At 41.5% G+C, this 17,278-nt stretch overlaps 1 protein-coding gene across 10 annotated transcripts in view; it reads right to left on the bottom strand.

Annotated features, from left to right (window-relative positions):
• The window catches only part of EBF1 (EBF transcription factor 1), a gene marked incomplete at both ends in the record, with an annotated part of 260,911 nt that overhangs the window by 97,737 nt on the left and 145,896 nt on the right, over nt 1-17,278 (bottom strand). For all 10 annotated transcript variants that reach the window (XM_079542503.1, XM_079542504.1, XM_079542500.1 and 7 more), the window contains one exon: nt 845-926. In XM_079542503.1, the coding sequence (XP_079398629.1) occupies nt 845-926 (82 nt within the window). The remainder of the gene's footprint in view (nt 1-844; nt 927-17,278) is intronic.

Raw genomic sequence — 17,278 nt, 5'->3', positions numbered from 1 at the left:
TGTTACTTCCTCAGCTCCCAGAGTCAAATCCCCACTGATAGACCATATTATATTTTCTCCCCGCATTCCATTTACTGGTTCCATCAAAAGAGATGGTCCTTGGGCTCTCTACTCCGTATTTTAATTCAACCCCTACTCAGGTAAATCACCACTGGCACAGCCAAAGGATCATGTCTCCAGTAATGGGTTTGCAACAACCTCTTCTCAGTGTTGTCACCACACCGTCCCCTCCTGTCAGCTCAGAGAAGGGCAAGCACAGTCCATCTTCCCAAGGGATACTTATGTTCTTAGTTTCAAAACAAGTCATGGATGTAGGATGGCATACAGAAACATCCTTGGCCTTTTAAATTAAGTAGATACCACTGCTCCTGAGCCTCCCCTACCACATGCTAAGACACTGGAGAAATATCAGTCCAAAACATCCTGAGAAAGACACCCACTGGTAGTTTCTTCCAAGAGGGGGTGGACTATCATCACATTAATGCACATTTATGAGCCTTCCATGCTGCAGAAGAGTAAATTCTGAAGCATAACGAGAGCCACGAGCCATTACTCTTATAGCTTCCTCTGCCTCTTCCAACAGGCATGGCGCTCACTTTGTTTGGCATGTTTACATGAAGGCAACCAGTTCCCCAGGCAGAACAGAGAGCCCTAAAACCAGGTTGTCTTGTGACTGAAAACTGTAATGATGTCACTTTGAGTTTTCTTTTCATGGATTCACTTTCCACTGAGATAATTTTATCAAGAATGTTCTTGGCCTTATATTTTTAGCATCTCCCAATGAATTACTAGGCTAGTTTGGGTTAGCTGCTGTTTTTTAAAGGAGGAAGTGTGCCCAACTGACCTGAAATCGTCGCATGTCTCGAGGGTTTCCTGCATTTTTTAGACAGTTTTGGTTACATTTGAGAAAAAATTTCAAGAAGAACCTGTGGAGAAAGAGAAATGGGCATTATCATCTTATAAACAGTGCACAATACTACATTGTTACATCTGTACATTTGGTCTAACAAAGCCTTATTTACATCAGCAATTTCAACTCAGACAATTTATACCACTGACCATCCACTGAGGGATCAGAGGCCACAGTCCAGCAAAATGTGTAAGAATGTCCTAGGGTATATGTGAACTTAACAGTTCTGCTGTAATAGAGCCATTAAAGACTTCAGATATGGTCCCCCCTTCACACTAAATAGCCAAACTCATAGAACAAGAAAGTAAGAGATATATGTTGTGGTCCAGCAAGAAGAGAAATGAAAAATACCAGCCAAGAAAATTTTTCCATGTATAAAAGGGATTTTGTTTTACAAGTTCAATTTAGCGTGCACATTTTGATTTAATACAAAAATACAGAAACCATTCCATAGAATCAAAATCTCCCTTCCACAATTACACTCAGTTTGTACATAATATTGAGATGCTTAAACAGTGGTTAGCAAAAGACCAAAAGCCCAAAAGAAGGACAGGAAAGTCTTAGTTAAAAGACTGACATCATGGAAAAGTGAAATATTTTCAATGCTGCCTATTTCCTGGCCATACACAGTTCACTGAAGTAGCTATGTGACCCTGACATATATCTCTAAGAAAATACATTGCATTTTACAAAGCCAAAGAAAAAAGCAAACATTTCACTGAAAATATTTCCTTCGGTGTTATGCGTCAGTGGACTGTAAACTCATAAAGACAAGTCAATGAATAATGGTAGGTCTCAGATTCCAGGCTTTCTCCTTGAGAGCCAAAGTTTATCAGCCTTTTGTCCAAAATAAACTACAGACTAAGGCCTACTAAAGCTCAGCTGTGCAAAATTTAATCCTACAGCAAGTTTAAAACCTAGTGCAACCAGACAGAGCAGCATTACATTTGCAATAACCATCAGTTGACTAAGCAGAAGTTAATCTGACCTGTCTCCACATAAAAAAAAGGAAGGCGAGGGATTGTTTGGTCCTGCTTTGCTTGAAATTGGAAAGTTAACTTCTGCAAGCACCCATCTTTTAACACCCAAACTGAATGCAAAGTCAGCAGAATTTGCACACACTGCCAACAAGAAAGGCAAAAGTGGAGGGTAAACAGCTACAGAAAATCCCTTTTTGATGAGCAGCATTCTTTGCCCTGCTCTAGTTGGGATGCTGCCCCTCAGACCAGCAAGCTTCAGGGCTTGTTCCTCCATGCCTGGAAAATCATGCCAGGCAAGGACCAAGTCAAACTCCAAGGGACTGTCTTCACTAGAGAAAAGTAAGGTAATGTGGGGGTAATAAACTGCAATGCCCAGGATTAACAAGGATTGATGTCCTGGCCCACAAAGTCCCTTCTCTCCCTGTGCTCAGAAATAAAAGCAAGCGATCAGCAATCAATATGAAAATAAACAGGCATCACTCTTGAAGAGAAGTTTGGAAACACTGTGTTTGTTTATGCCAAAATTAAGAGAGGTATAAGCGTTATACTTTCTCATCAAGCAGGTTCTGATTTTCAATAACTGAAAGTTGGTGCTATTTGTTGTACGCGCGTGTGTCTTTTTAAGCCTCTAATGGCCAGCTGTGACAGCCTGACTCAGATTGCGTAGAAGGAGCTGTCAGCACAAATCTTGGCATCTCAGATCCAGACAACTGCTTGCCACCAGGCGAAGGTTTGTACTCGTGCCAGAATGGATTCTGAGAGACAAGCAAACAGGGCATTAATTCTGCCAAAGAAAAACGAAAAGCGGGGAGAGTTCAGGATCTTACATTTCAGATTATGGTTTTCCTGTCAACAGCTCATCATTTAGTTCATGAGCTATGAAGGGCATGGACATCAGATCCCCCTTGCCCTAAGCTGGCCCTGTCATACAAAATGCTGGCAGGATGCAGAGACCACCTCTCCAGGCAAGGCTGCTTGCTGAAACAAAAAGCCTGGCCATCTGTTGGGAACTAAAGACACCCCTGTCAGCCTGCGCTTACAACCTCAGACAAGCCCTTATGTGGCGAAGCCTCAGGACTACTCATTCTATGGGATGAAGCCTACGCTCACGAAGGTTTGTTGTGGGACTATTCAGAGTTCTGCCGAGTGCTGGGCTCAGCAGCCGCATCCTTGGTCTGCTGCAGTCCTACAGCCATACCATGGCCCCAAACAGAGCTGGGAAATGGTAGAATTAAACATATCAGCCTGAAAGATAGCATAGGCTGTGCAAAGGCTTCCCAGCCACTTCACCACACACATAAGATGCACAGCTGGAGGCTTGACGCCCCTCAGAAGAGATGGAAAGCTCTTGGTGAACCTCTGGACAAACACTGCGCATTGCAGCTGGGAGATTCACTACAAAATACAGGAACTGTGTTCTGGAGTTTCCAAACTCTGACACAAAGTTTCAAAATCTAACTCTAATTGCTCCATTTTCACCAAATCTTATGGAAGCTTCACCAAAATAAGCTGTAGAAGAAATTAGACTAATCTATTTAAGTCTACCGAAAGACCTCAGGGAAGCAACAAAACTTCATTTGAATTAAATCAGCTCAATAAAAAAATTAACTTAAAAAAAATATTTTTTTCAGATGAATTTTCAAGATACCTTACTTACACAGCCAAGTTCAGCCATTGTGTTTTAAGTACAAATTTGCCTGCTCACAGTATCACAGAATGTCAAGGATTGGAAAGGACCTCAAAAAATCATCTAGCCCAATCCTCCTGCTAGAGCAAGAACACCTAGATCAGCTCACACAGGAACACATCCAGGAGGGTTTTGAATGTCTCCAGAGATGGAAACCCCACAAGGTCTCTGGGCAGCCTGTTCCAGTGTTCTGTTACTCTCACTGTGAAGAATACACCCTACCAAGCACTGCATTTTTATTCCACTGAAAGATAAAAAGACATATAGGCTTTGCACTGTTGGAATGCGCAAGAGCTGGAGCCTCCAGCTCCATGACACATCCCATGCTGGGCCAAACAAGAGGTGAGCAGCTCACAGGCTGGCCCAGTGCTCTCCAGCTGCCAGTGTCCCCACTATAACCAACAAATGGATCAGAATGAGAGCAAAGCATCACAGTTTGACTCAAGAGCTTCAGGTCTACCTCTCGGATCCTGCTTGAAATTAATTGCCCCACTGCCTTCTTCACCTCCAGTCCAGTTCTGCCAGCCTCGCTCATTAGCAGCACTTCACTCTGCAAATACTTCAGATTTAGATTGACAGGACTGGTCCAGGAGAAGTGCCAGCAGAGCTGAGCCCTTTGTAAGCACAAACTTCCATCTCTGTTTGTTTGCATCTAACTTCTTCAGTGTGGGTTTTTTTTTTCAGCTCTAACATTCTCCCCATTTAACAGGGCTGTGTAGCATTAATAGTAACCACAGAGGATATATAGCATTAATGCTAACCACTGGGGCCTGAAATTCATTCTGAAAATGAAAAAAATGTGAAAAACAGTGGAATGTCAGTGCAATCTTCAACTTTAACTCCCTCCAAACTTATATGACTGCTAAACACCAAATCTTTTACCACACAAGACTCAGACATTAATTATAGTTATTGCTACCACTCAAAGCTTCTTTTCGCATGAATCAAACAAAACACATTTTCCAGCTCCATTCCCAACTACTGACATCTCTGGCATAAGGAGAACTGGTGCATATGGAGCACAGAAACACAAGCCAAATCCACAGGAGTGAGCTCAGGTCCATAAATATGCAAACTTTCATGAAGGACCTGGGTCAACTGACTTGAATTACTACTAAATGTGAAGCTTTGGGCTTCATCCCTTATCCCGTCTGGATATGGGACTCCAGTTTGGGGACAAACAAGTTAGTTCTAGATTCTAAACTATGATAAAATGCAGCTCAGTGCAGCTGCAAAAATGAATCAAGCATCAAAATCTGTGTGCATGCAGCCTAGCCATGGCATCGTCCTACCACAAATCTCCAAGAAATTGCAAGGACCAATGTAGAACTTCCAGCTAAATACAAAATTCCAGTCTAAATCAGACAAAAATTAATCTGAATTTCCAGCTGAATTTCAGCTGGAAGCTCCAGCAGATGGTTAATTAGCTCTTCTGGAAGGGTTTTCTTCTCACAACTTGAATGAAAATTCCCCTCAAGAGACTTTTTTCCTCACAGAACTGCTCCTTTCCCAGGAAGGTTTTGGTCTGAGCAGGACTCTGCTCTCACCACTGCCCCACTCTGCCAGTGAGGGGCCCTTTCCCCAACCCTGTCTGAGCTCTCTGGTTGCTCTGCTGCCTTCCCACTTTGCTTCCTCTCCTCACTCCTGACACCTTGCAGGAGTTGGACCTGATGATCCTTATGGGTCCCTTCCAATTCAGGGTATATTATGATTCTATGGTTTTACCTGCTCCCCACTTCTGCTGGCTCCTTCCTGACACCCGTCCTCTGATTCCCCTCCTTCCACCACAAATTAATGCCCATGCTTATTCAAAGTAAACAAAGAGTTAAAGAAAGCAAGTCCTGACACGATCTGGGCTGGTTCTTCTGTCACTCCCCTGAAGGAAATTTAAAGGAACTCAAATACGAAAGCTCAGCAGTAGGATTTTCTTGCCACTGCCACAATAAATATGTTTGTGGAAGGAGAAAAAAATAGTTGGAAAGGGAAGACCTGCTGCATTCCTGATGCTGAAGAAAAGCTTGTTTGTTCCCAATACATTGGAGAAGTTGTTCAGGAACAGTTCATCCATGTGAAAATATGACAGCTGTCGGGCTGCCAAGGTCAGCCAGAGCAGTGGCTATCCAGAAGTGCCAGGGATACAACTTAAACCTCTTTAGGGCAAGCAAATCTGACAAAACTCAACTCTTCTGTGCTGTAAATGCATTTGATAGAAGAGAGCAAATTTAGACTCTTGGGTGAAACACAGCAGTGAGTACATGTGAGTTTGCAAAATTAGTAAATGCAAACTACGTGCAATAATTAGCAACTGCCCACCAGATAAAAGGATCGCACGCTCATTCTGAACGATGCACCGATTCAGCAGAAGTACTAAATATGTGCATAAATTTAAATACAGAAGCAGTTCTGTTGGAGACAAAGGTGGTATTCACATACCTCAGTACCTTGCAGAACTCAGCCACAATCCTTTCCATGCTTGCCCTCCCAGCAAAGAGGACGCTGGACGCTACAAGTACAGTTTTCTCAAGGAGTTTATGATGGATAATTTCTTTCTGGTGAAAACTTGGCATATAAAGGTGCACAGAAGCCAATACAGGGGTGAACCCACAGGTCACCAAGAGGCAGCCAGTGCACACACTTCAGCTGCTTCATTTACTTCTGGATTTTCTGTGTACTTTTCAGACATAACTCTTTCAATCAGAAACTTCGATCGCATCTACTGGTAACTACATTTGCCACTAAAATCAAAATATGGAGAGAACCCATTTTTCCATGTATTTTAATTTGAAAAGAAAAAAGTCAAAGCACAGAAACCTCCCTGCAGAAGTGTCAGAAGGACTGAGTATATTTCTTGCCATTTTGAAGTAGCTTTTCTAGATAGAAGATTCCCAACTTTAAAAAAGTTAAACTAAAATAGGATTTTTTTTCCCCTTTAATTATAATCTTTTGACTTTTCCAGTATTTCTAATCTTCCCTTATAGAGAGTGTTTGTTTTCGTTTTTTTTTTTTAATTCCAGTTTGCCATAGAAAAGATGTCAAATTAATGGAAAATGTGACACTAAAAGAAATTTGAGCCCAAGCCAGCTAATAACTGCAGAAAAAGGAGAGGAAGAAAAGTCTTAACATTTAAAATATGCAAATTCCAATTCATTAACGAATCCACTGTTGCAAAGTTTTGGGTTTGGGAGTTTGTTTTTTCTGTTTGTACTTCAACTCACTTTTCACATACAGTGAACTGGCCATGTCAAGTACCCCATTCACAAAAGAAAAATTGAGCCTTACATTGGTATCTACCAGCATGAGGTCGTGCACGGAAATCAAACATAAGCATGGGGGAAACATCCTATTACCCACATGTTCACAGCTGGATTTTGCTTGGCTCTTCAGTCAATAAACAGCAGTAGCTACCTTTTGTGGCATTTTTACAACAGGAAATTTATTCTGCAGAAGAGAAATTAAACACCAGATACAATCATCTAACTCTTTTCTAAACATAACCTTCTTGAGTTGTCAAACATCCTAATTACGAAGAAAAAAAAATCCCAAATCTGCTCTCACTGGATTCAGTATTCTCCCTCAGTGACTTAAAACTGAAGCTGAATCAGACATGTATTTTGTATTTATAGGATGCTAAGCAGTCACTAAGGGAAAATAAGCCAAAACCAAAAGCCTGAAAAATTATTTATTTTACTAGAAAATACATATTTCCCTCTTGAACTACGGAAAAGGTCCAAGAAAGCAATGTGACAGAGAGAATAAGCCTCAAGCAGCCAGAATCTATTGAGTGAGATTCTTCAGGCAATGCCATAATAATAGAAACAGAATAGCCTGCATTATTTCTGTAAACTCGCTCTGACTCCCAGAGCTGGCATAGCTGGGGTTTGCTGCTCTCAACACAGTAAATATTCAGTTCAGCACAGCAAATAGGTGAGGAGGCATCCATGTAATCACCAGATCAGAAGGTAGGACTGCCCAAAACAGCCTTAAATTACTCATTGCTTGCTTTACCAAGTGCTTTCAATTGCTTCTCCTTAAGTCTGCGTGTTCTGCACAGCATATCAATGTTTCATCTTGAATCTTACAGAATTCTCTAGCTCTCTAATACAGAGTTGAAATGCATCAGACAAATGTACAGTACTTTGGGAACGTGTGTTCGGCATTTTTGCCCATGAGTGAGTTAAAATCCCACGGATGGTTCCTTCTCCCAGATTTTTTAATAAGAAAAGAAAGAGATAACACCGCCAAAAAACACCACTAAACAAAATTAAAAATAGTCCAGAGGTAGCTTTCAGTGCTTGGTTTCTGTAATTTAATTTTGCCCAGATCTGCCATTTTAATATTTCTTTTTTCTTAAAGTTGCGAAAATCTCACTTTTCTTTCTTATATATCCTTACCTGTGCTCAGATCCATTATCTAAAAATTTTATTAGATTTCAGCTGCAGCTGCCCTTCTGCCATAGGAAGAGTTGGAAGGAGTTTATGCCATCCGGGTGCAGAGCACACGCAGTGCACGCGGGATGACTGCGTACCCCCACCCGCTGTACGCGGTGACAGCACGGAGGCAGCAGAGCCGCACTCCTCTGCACAGCAGTCGTTTGCTTACCCAGCACAGAAACCTCCAGCTCTGCCTTTCTATGCATGCTTCAAATCACTGCCTGCTCTTTACGAGCTGACGGGCCAATGCTTTCGCTGAAATGGTGACAGACTTTCCAGCACTACAGTGAGTAAAGTCACATAACCAACAGAACTTATTTATTTTTATATATATATATATATATATATATATATATATATATATATATATGTTCAACCAATTTGTTTCAGCTGAACTACTTTTCATTTTGTTCTGTCTCCGTTTCACCTATTTGACCGCTCACAGACTGGGCTACAAAAGCGGGTGAGATATTTCTAATTTTACTAAAGATGCTACAATCCAGTCAGTGGAAAAAATCTAAAACATCTCTGTGCTCTGTCATAGTTCACACAATGCCACTGAATTAGCAGCCCTCCCAGGGCCATAGTTCTGCTAAAAGAACCTCTGTTCAGTGTAAGCGATGACAGATAACAGCACTGCTGTTATTGTAATACGATATGAGTATTTGGTTGCCTGCTACCTCATGGTAAACTACTGTAACTTTAGCAGTGTTACCGAAAAACATTGGTGGTATCGCAGTCCCAGTGTGCTGCCGAGCAGCGCTAATCCAGCCAGCTAAAGCTGCTTCTCTCTTAGCAGATGTGGGACTCTGAAACTTGTCACCTGGAGCCAAGGGTGCTGATGACATGCTCCTTTCATCCACTTGCTGGGAAAGTTGTAAAGATTCACATGGTACATATTTCGTGTGTGGGAAACAGACACCTCCTTTCTCTTGCACACCTTTCCCAGATCAGCACATGAACGCTCTACAGCATAAAGAAGCTTGCACATAAAGCTGCGTGCAACCTGGCTGCACGTACAGTAATCAATGATTTCTCAATTAGATGCCAGTAATACCCTTAAATAACACTGACACACCAGTGCGACCATCCAAACTGCCAAACCCAGCAGGGCAGGCTATTCATGGGATGTGTGGGAGCAGGATACCTTCTGGCCAGATCTGGAGCATCAGCAGCACAGAGAAAAGGTTCTGTACGGACAGATGTGGAGCGTTCCTCCAAACCCCTCTGAGCAGAGGTGTCCTGCAATAATCAGGCAAGGTGCTGGTGTAGTTGTAACAGCATTCCTCCCCATCACCCAGCCCAAAACTCACTCAGGTTTTGTTTTCAAGATTTACCTTTTCTTATAAGTGGAAAAGGCACGTTGGGAAAAAAAGAAAAAAGAAAAAGAAAAAAAAAGCAAGGCGGTGTGGACTGTAATGAGAATATTTGACCAGCCTTATGGATAGGACTGATGGTCTGAAAAGAAAGAAGGGTCAAAGGAAGATGCCCTCAGGTCTCTTATTTCCAACACTGCACAACATATGCCAATGGTGAATCAAAGGCGCATCAGAAATGAAGAGAGCAATTGAGTTCATTCATGTCTCCAAATCATTAACAACATACAAGTCCAAGGAGTCTCCAGCCCCAGGGAAACATAACAGAAATGCAGTGCACACAAGCTGACTGTGCGAGCTGTTCCGCTGTCTCAGGAACACTGCCAGCAAAAGTCATTTGTGGGACCATGGCATTAAGTGCTGGGATGACACCTCAGCCCCAGCGTTTGCGTCACCAAATCCTCAGTAGAACTGCAACGGCAACGGCCAACTTGGAAATGAAATGATAAATCTTGTTTCACACAGCCCTGCTCTGAAGAGGAGTGCAAATTATATCACCTGACTCAGCTGCATAATTACATAGAAGAACTTGGGAAGTGTCAGCATTCTGAAGGATTGAGTGCAACCCCTCGACAGACAATTTATGCTTCAAAAAGAAAATGAAGAGTTTGTTTCAAGTAAAGAAACAGAAGGGAAGGACTTTATGTAGGGGAGAAAACAAAACAAAACAATAACGTTATCAAGTCATTATAACTTCTAGAGACTTAAATGTAAACTGGGATTGTGGTCAGAGAAGGAAAAAACAGTCTGAAAGGAGATCCACTATGAGATGGTATTCTTTATTTCTGTAAACTTCTTTGTTTCTCTTGTTTTGGGGAAAGGCAGAGGTACTTTGCCTGAGCTGTGATGTGTGGTGGTTCAACAGGAGGGTACTGCTGGGTGTTGGAAGGGAATGCTGAACTGGTTCAAAGAAGAAAACTTGTGCAGAATTTCTGTGCATGTGTGCATGTAAGCAGCCATGACGCTGTAATATGCAATTGTAAATCAGCACACAAGGGAAAGACTGAAAGAGTAAAGGGAAAAGAGAAAGTTTGCGATGTCATAGCAAAGAAGATCACAGCAATGCTGGAGATGTTATCAATAAATACTGCAGGTGGACATGATCTTTAACATTACATTGGAAGAACATTATTTTAGAAATAATTACCCCATAGCAAATGTGTAGGATCAAAACATATATATTAATAACACAACATTTGAATGAAGCAGCACTTTTCCTAATGCAATGGACTTTGAACACAGAGAAAAAATACTTTTGCTGATACCCTCTTCTAATGGCATAGAGACATGAAAAGGCATTATACCCATAGCCACAACGTTGTCTTTTGTACCTATCCAGAAGGGTGATGCAGCTAAGAACAAGTGTGGCCTGCCTTAAATGTCAGTCACCCAATGAGGGTACCACGTTGAAGGACAAAGCCAAATGTCCTAAACTGGAGTAGTATTACAATAGAAATGTGGGTGACAAGTCGTAGGTGGGGTGAGGTAAGGACAGCAGCTGGACACTGCTGGCTGTGTCACCAGGATGCCTTTCTGTGTGAACACAGGGATTATACCCACGATCAATGGGATTCATAGCCACAAAACACACTCCATGAGGATTTGCAAGCCCTACATAAATCCCGCATAGCTATTATTTTTCTGTATCACCATGGAGTAATGAGAGTAGTATTAGCAACAGGAAAAAGCGTGTTTACAACAAGCATCTAGGTAACCGTGCCAGGGCAGAAGTTTTTGTTCATCGACATTGTACCAAGAAAAGCCACAATGAATGTAATGAACTAGGAACTGCTTGCAACTTGACAACTTTTCACTCTCTTTTTTATGTTCTACTATTCTTCTTTAGAGAACAATTGTGCTGGCAACTGGGAAAGAGTAAAGAGGATGAGTAAAACCTCACAGCTGGCCCCTTCTAGCACCTCCCTGGAAAATAATATTTCCTCCCTAGTGTAAAAATAACTAACGAATCTCACCCAAAATCTTTCTAACTAGACAAACAGCTTAAAACCATCAAGAATGCCACATGAGCACAGAATATCGATCGCTCCTTTTGTGCTCAGTTCTGCAGCTCCCACAGAGTTGCACTAAAGACTTCTCTATTAAGACCTAACTGCATAATAATTGGCTTAGATGTTGAAACATACTCTCCATTCTATAATATATATACATTTCACTAATGGAAAGGCTGAAATCCTGTGGGATGGCTGGCAAAACAACATGAACCTAAAAGACGAAATCAGGGTCTTATCTCAGAGATACTAATATAAATCTAGAGAAATTAATTTTCATCTTTGCTGGTGAATTGACACTCCAGGCCCAGAGTTAACCAATACAGGAAATAAAAACACAGCTATATACCCAAAGGCTTGGTGAATCTCATTTGCTAAGCATACAATATCAAGTTTTAAATCCCTACTCAATCTCCAAATAAAAATTAAGAGGGAGTTTGAAGAAACACTTTACAGTGACAATGACACGTGTTAGATAATGTGCTAAAATACTCTCACATCACCTTGTTGATAATCACCACCAACCAACAGACAATCCTGACAAAATAATACTCTGGGCTTCGTTCAAAATGAGAAAGAAAATACAGTTAAATGTACATTATCTAAGTAAGTTGCATGTGAGTTTGATGTCTATTAAACAAAATAACATATCTCTGAGTTCAGAAGTATGAATCATTCAGATTACAAGAAGTTTCTCTGCTCAAAGTTTACTTGGACTGAGCAGAATTCTACAAGTAGAAAGTGAAGGCACTGCTCCTGCCTCTGCAGTGAAACCTTTCTGCTGCCCTGGAGCTGTCTACATCCAGCTTTAGCCTTGGCACCTCCCGAGTCTTTCACCACCATTTTACAGAGTGAGCTCATGGATATAAATAAGCAGGCTTGGCTTCACTGTATTTAGGAGAGCATGAAGATCCCTTCATCTTTAAGATTCCTGAAGCTCAGTACAAGCAGCTAGCTGGAACTAGCAAGGACATTGAGGAGAAAACTTTCATCCTTGCAGAAAGCGTCTTGGGACTTGTTACGACTACAGGTGGTCAGACACTTGACTTTGTGCCTCTTCTGAAAGACAGCACCTGCACAGTACTCCCTGGTGTGACACCTCTTCAGTAGCATCTGAAAGGAAAGCATACCTCCTACTGAGCCACCAAACAGTGCTTTCCACAGCAGCAAAGCTTTTCCTTAGAGGACTCTTCTTTTTAAACAAAAATTGTCAACCTAGTGATGCAGTGCCAATAACTCCATGTGGTTTTGCTTTTCTATATTCAGAAGGTTGCTTTAAAAAATGGGTTTCATTACACAACTGGACACAGCCAGGTGGTGTGTCAGAAGTTTCAAACTGGTATGATTTTTTTGCTACTGGTTACGGTCTTCTTGTTGTCCACCCATTCATTCAAAAGGCACATTTCTAGAGTTCACCTACACATCTCTTTTTAAAGCAACAGACAAATACAGTCTGCACTCCTTGACAACAGTTTCTGGTTATTTCCTTTCCACTTCTGAGGATCAAAAAATAATGACCTTTTCTACTTTAATAAAAGGAAGCTTTGTACTGAGTCACAGGCAATAATGCATTTGGGATACGTAAACCAAGAAGGAACGTGGGGCTGGCAGAACACCCACTGAAATGTCTTGCCTTCATCTCAGGGAAGATCATACTTTTGAGATATTCAAGTTTAATATGAAGTACGTTGATAGCTCAAAGTACTGATGACTCCTGGTCAGACCCCCAAACTGAAACATTTCTGCGCTCTGAGCAATGCCCACTCCGCACCCTACACATGCCTTTGTAAGGAGCAACACATCAATTTGGATGGAAACTGCCACACCTTTTGTGGAGTTCCAGTTTGAGCTTCTCACCTGACCAGAAATTACCAGTTCAGATCCCATCTTGGAGACCTGATCTCAGGCCCTAGAAGTCTACAGGATGAAAAGGAAACGTCTTTCTTGAATGCATTCAGAGGCATTTCCAAACTATCCCCACCCATTACTTCTTAAAGGATGCAGAAACAGCACCCCTTAGGCTGTATAAATCTCTGCAGAAGGAGCAGAATAATTTTTCTCCCATCACAAACCTTCCAGTCTAATATTTGACAGCCTAGATCAGGTGCTGTCCAAACATTTATTAAAACATTTTAAATGATGAATATATCCAATTATTACTATTAATGCAGCTAATACTGACTAATGAGGGGGAAACATACTAGCTTGTATCCCACAATTCATTACCCCTGCCTTGTCAACAATTCAAAGCCCAAAACCTAATCATCCATACTGGGCCCTGTTATATTTCACACGTCACATTTAATAAGTCACTCAGTGCCTATAAATTAATGTAACATGTCGGCGTTTATGAGTGTGGCTTTGTCACTGTTAACAAATGATGTGCTGGCCTGGTCTGCTGCAGCTCGGCAGTGACGAATGACAGAGGATGATTTCTCTCCAAACTATAATCTACACGCTGGGGAGCACAGCAACACATAGATACATGCATGGACATGTGCTCACACACCTACACACACGGTGCATGTGGAAATGGTGTATGAAGCAAAGAATATGCACCTGCATATGTTTTTATAAGCGTGTTTAATATATCTCAGTGCTGTTTTTTAATTCAGTCATTCTATTTTATCAGTATGTATCATACCTATTCATATATGCATATATACATACACTGTATACCTTATGGGATTGCAGGAATGCAGATATGGCTCTCCAGCAAATTTAACAAACATCTCTCTATCGAATGCATCATGTTGCAATCTCATCCGTGTTACTTTAAACCAACTAAGTTTCTAGAAAAATCATACACACAGGTGGGGCCGAGTTAGATTTACAATTACTCTGAGCACCTGTAATATTTCCATGCTCAGTGCTTTCAGAAATGAAACACCGCAGACTTGCAGTGCAAAACACACTGCTGAGCTGCAGATGAGTGGCACAGCACCAGCAGGTTTTGTTGGATATCTTTTTCTGAGCAAAACTGATTTTTTTAATGGAATGAATTATTCACAGCTTGAAGACATATTGCTCATGAAGAGAAAAAGTACCTGTGACATACAGCTAATTTTTAACATACTTCTTGATATTTTCCTGCACAAAGTGTAAGCACTGGGAAGTACCAGAAAAACATTGGGGTCTTTTTGGTTACTTCAGTTACAGCTGTGGCAGGTTCAGGATTGATGAAAGACATCTGGACCTACATACGGCTGCAGTAAGTACTATAAGCAGTAATAAAACTGCATGTTGCAAATGCACATCGTGGCCAGGAGGGAAGTTGTCACTGAAAGCAGCTTTTATAGAGCTCAACTGGTTTGTCAGCAGTGGAGGAAGAAGACAAAACAGGGAAACAACCTCTGAGAGATAAGCTCTTAGTCCCTAGGAAAGCTGAATTTTAACAAATCACAGAACAGGACCCCTGCTTTGGTTTTGTACCAAGGCTTTCCTGATGGCAATGCCCAATTCATCCTTCTGTCTTCTTTTACATCAGTGATGTACCCCACATTACAACAGCAGATTCTCTATGATATGAGACATACTCAAATACACGCAGTAATGTGAAAAGTGTAACTGAGACGTGAATGGATCAGCGCTGAGCCCACAGCCAGCCTGGGAGCAATAGATCTGACTGTGAATTTTCTGTTTTGTTTGGTTGGGTTTTTTAAAGACTTATTTTCCAACAGCGGCAAACATAAACTTGTGGGAGAGTCATGGCTGAGGACCTGGTAATATGAAAAAATATGTGCAGAAAAAACTGTATTAAAACATATTAGTCTGTAAACAAAAAGCATCCTTTTCTGATAAAATACAAGACTTGCTTGCAAATCTTAATTTAAAAATGTTAAGTTCAAAAAATCCTTTGCAATAGATTTAAAAGCTGACATGTTAATTACTGCATTGATGCATTTTCATTCATGAATTTCCCTTTCTTTTTCTTGGACCACTGACCCACAAAGAGCTCAGCAATTTTGAGTTTTGTTTTTTAAACCCGGTTTCAAACCCAAAAGCTCTTGAGAGGACTCTGAACCTGGTAAAAGGTTGCACGGGTCTAGCAAAAACTTCCCAGATATTTGTGATATACTGGGGCTGAGCCCGCTGAAGTGATCTCTCCATAGAGGAAGGGCCACCCTTCCAGCAATGCCATGACTGGGGATCCCTGCACGGGTACGTCGCAGTGAATTCGGAACATAGCACAGGTACTGAGATTTAAACTCACCCCTTAGGAACAAATAGCAAAGAACAAACTGAGAAGCAGTGACACCAACAGTTCCTCTGCCAGATGAATTTGGGAGGCTTGGCCAACCCTTCCACCCAGACCGTACAGACAGAGATGGACTTCTCTGGAGGCCAGTTCTGGGCAGGAGCCCAAACCAAGTGTTTCAAATTGTCTTTGGAAAAAGTTTGTCTTTCCATAGCCTCCATGGAGGGTAGCCAGCTTTCTGATCGGGCTTTTCCACTGTGCTCCAGGGCTACGTTGTGCAAATACCCCCTTGAAAGATACCTTCTTACAGAATGGGAAATACTATCCTTTATTAATACCACCCTCCAAAGTTATTTAATTAAGCAGTATTCAAAACACGTTAGGTTTCAACTACGGACAAAGGTTTCTTCTTTGCTTAACGTCAGCTGCTGTGACTCAGTGCTTCCACATTTTGTTGAAGAAGCAAAACTGAACAGCAGTGCAACAAAAAGCCGTGCTTCTTTCCCAAATCACTCCATCCTGGAAGAGCCACCCAATGGTTAAAGTACTAGACCAGAACACAGAAGACCCAGATTCCTTTCTCTGCTTGGCATACTTTGTAAGCTGCCAAGTCGCTTTTAAGCTGCTAAAGATGCAATTAAGCCCTCTTGAAAGTCCTACCGCACATTTTACTGCATCTTTAGAAGTCAAAACACCTTTAAAAATCTAGCTTTAAATCTCTCTGTGTCTTCTCTTCCCATCTTTAAAATAGGGATCATGACACTTCCCTATCACACAGGTACTGTAAGGATAGATAAAAACAAAGACACTTTCTAAAAAGTGTCACACATATCTAGGATTGTCTCATGTATTGTTGGCATTAAAAAAAGTCTCAGATACTTTTAAAGACTTCTGATATATAAAGAGAAACGATTTAGGATTTCACAGGGTTTTTTTTCTTCCTAAGAAAATTATTCAGTACAGGCAGTATCAGTGAGAGAAGCACACTTACTAATTTGTTTTTCTAGGTCGTGTATGGGCTTCTTTGGGTAGTCCACACCTCTAGACTAATGGATAAGGTAAAAATTTGTTCAAAGGCTTGAGAATTGCTGCTCCTGCACTCTGTGTAATTGGGCAATAGCTGGTGCTGAAGGAAACCATGGCAGAGTACAACCGGAGGTCAGCCACGGTGCGGCAGCGTGTGGAGCAGAACAGCAAAGGCTAGTTGACCAATTAAAGGTAAGCGATGCCTCATGTCCCAGCTGCCTGCCATTTGCACAATGTGAGAGGTAATAAAGACCCTGAAAACCCAGGACCACATACCAGCCAAGCAATACAGAGCTCTCTTACAACAGAAAGTAGGGAGGGAAGGGGGGAAGAAACAAGATCCCTGAGACACTAAATATTTCGATAATTTCACTACAGAAAATGTGTTAATTGGCTACTAAAATGGGCATTACTTTCCCTAAAAGCAATTTTGTAATTCCAGCACTTAATTCAGAACTCACATAGTGCAAACTCTGCTTCCAAGAAGCTCTGTGCTAACAAACACCCTATGCAGCAAAAGTTGAGACCACTGCTCCTAACTGAAAACAAACTGAGCAGCTCTGCTGTGCAGCACACCCCCACTGCTTTTCTTTAATCACATCCTCCTCTACGCGCTGTCATTCATTTATCTTCTCCAGTCCTTTCAGTCACAAGTTCTGTGT

This window comes from Tetrao urogallus, assembly GCF_951394365.1.
Source record: "Tetrao urogallus genome assembly, chromosome: 14".
Taxonomy (NCBI): Eukaryota; Metazoa; Chordata; class Aves; order Galliformes; family Phasianidae; genus Tetrao; species Tetrao urogallus.
Note: the sequence above shows the minus strand (reverse complement) of the source record. Positions and strands in the feature narration are given on the sequence as shown.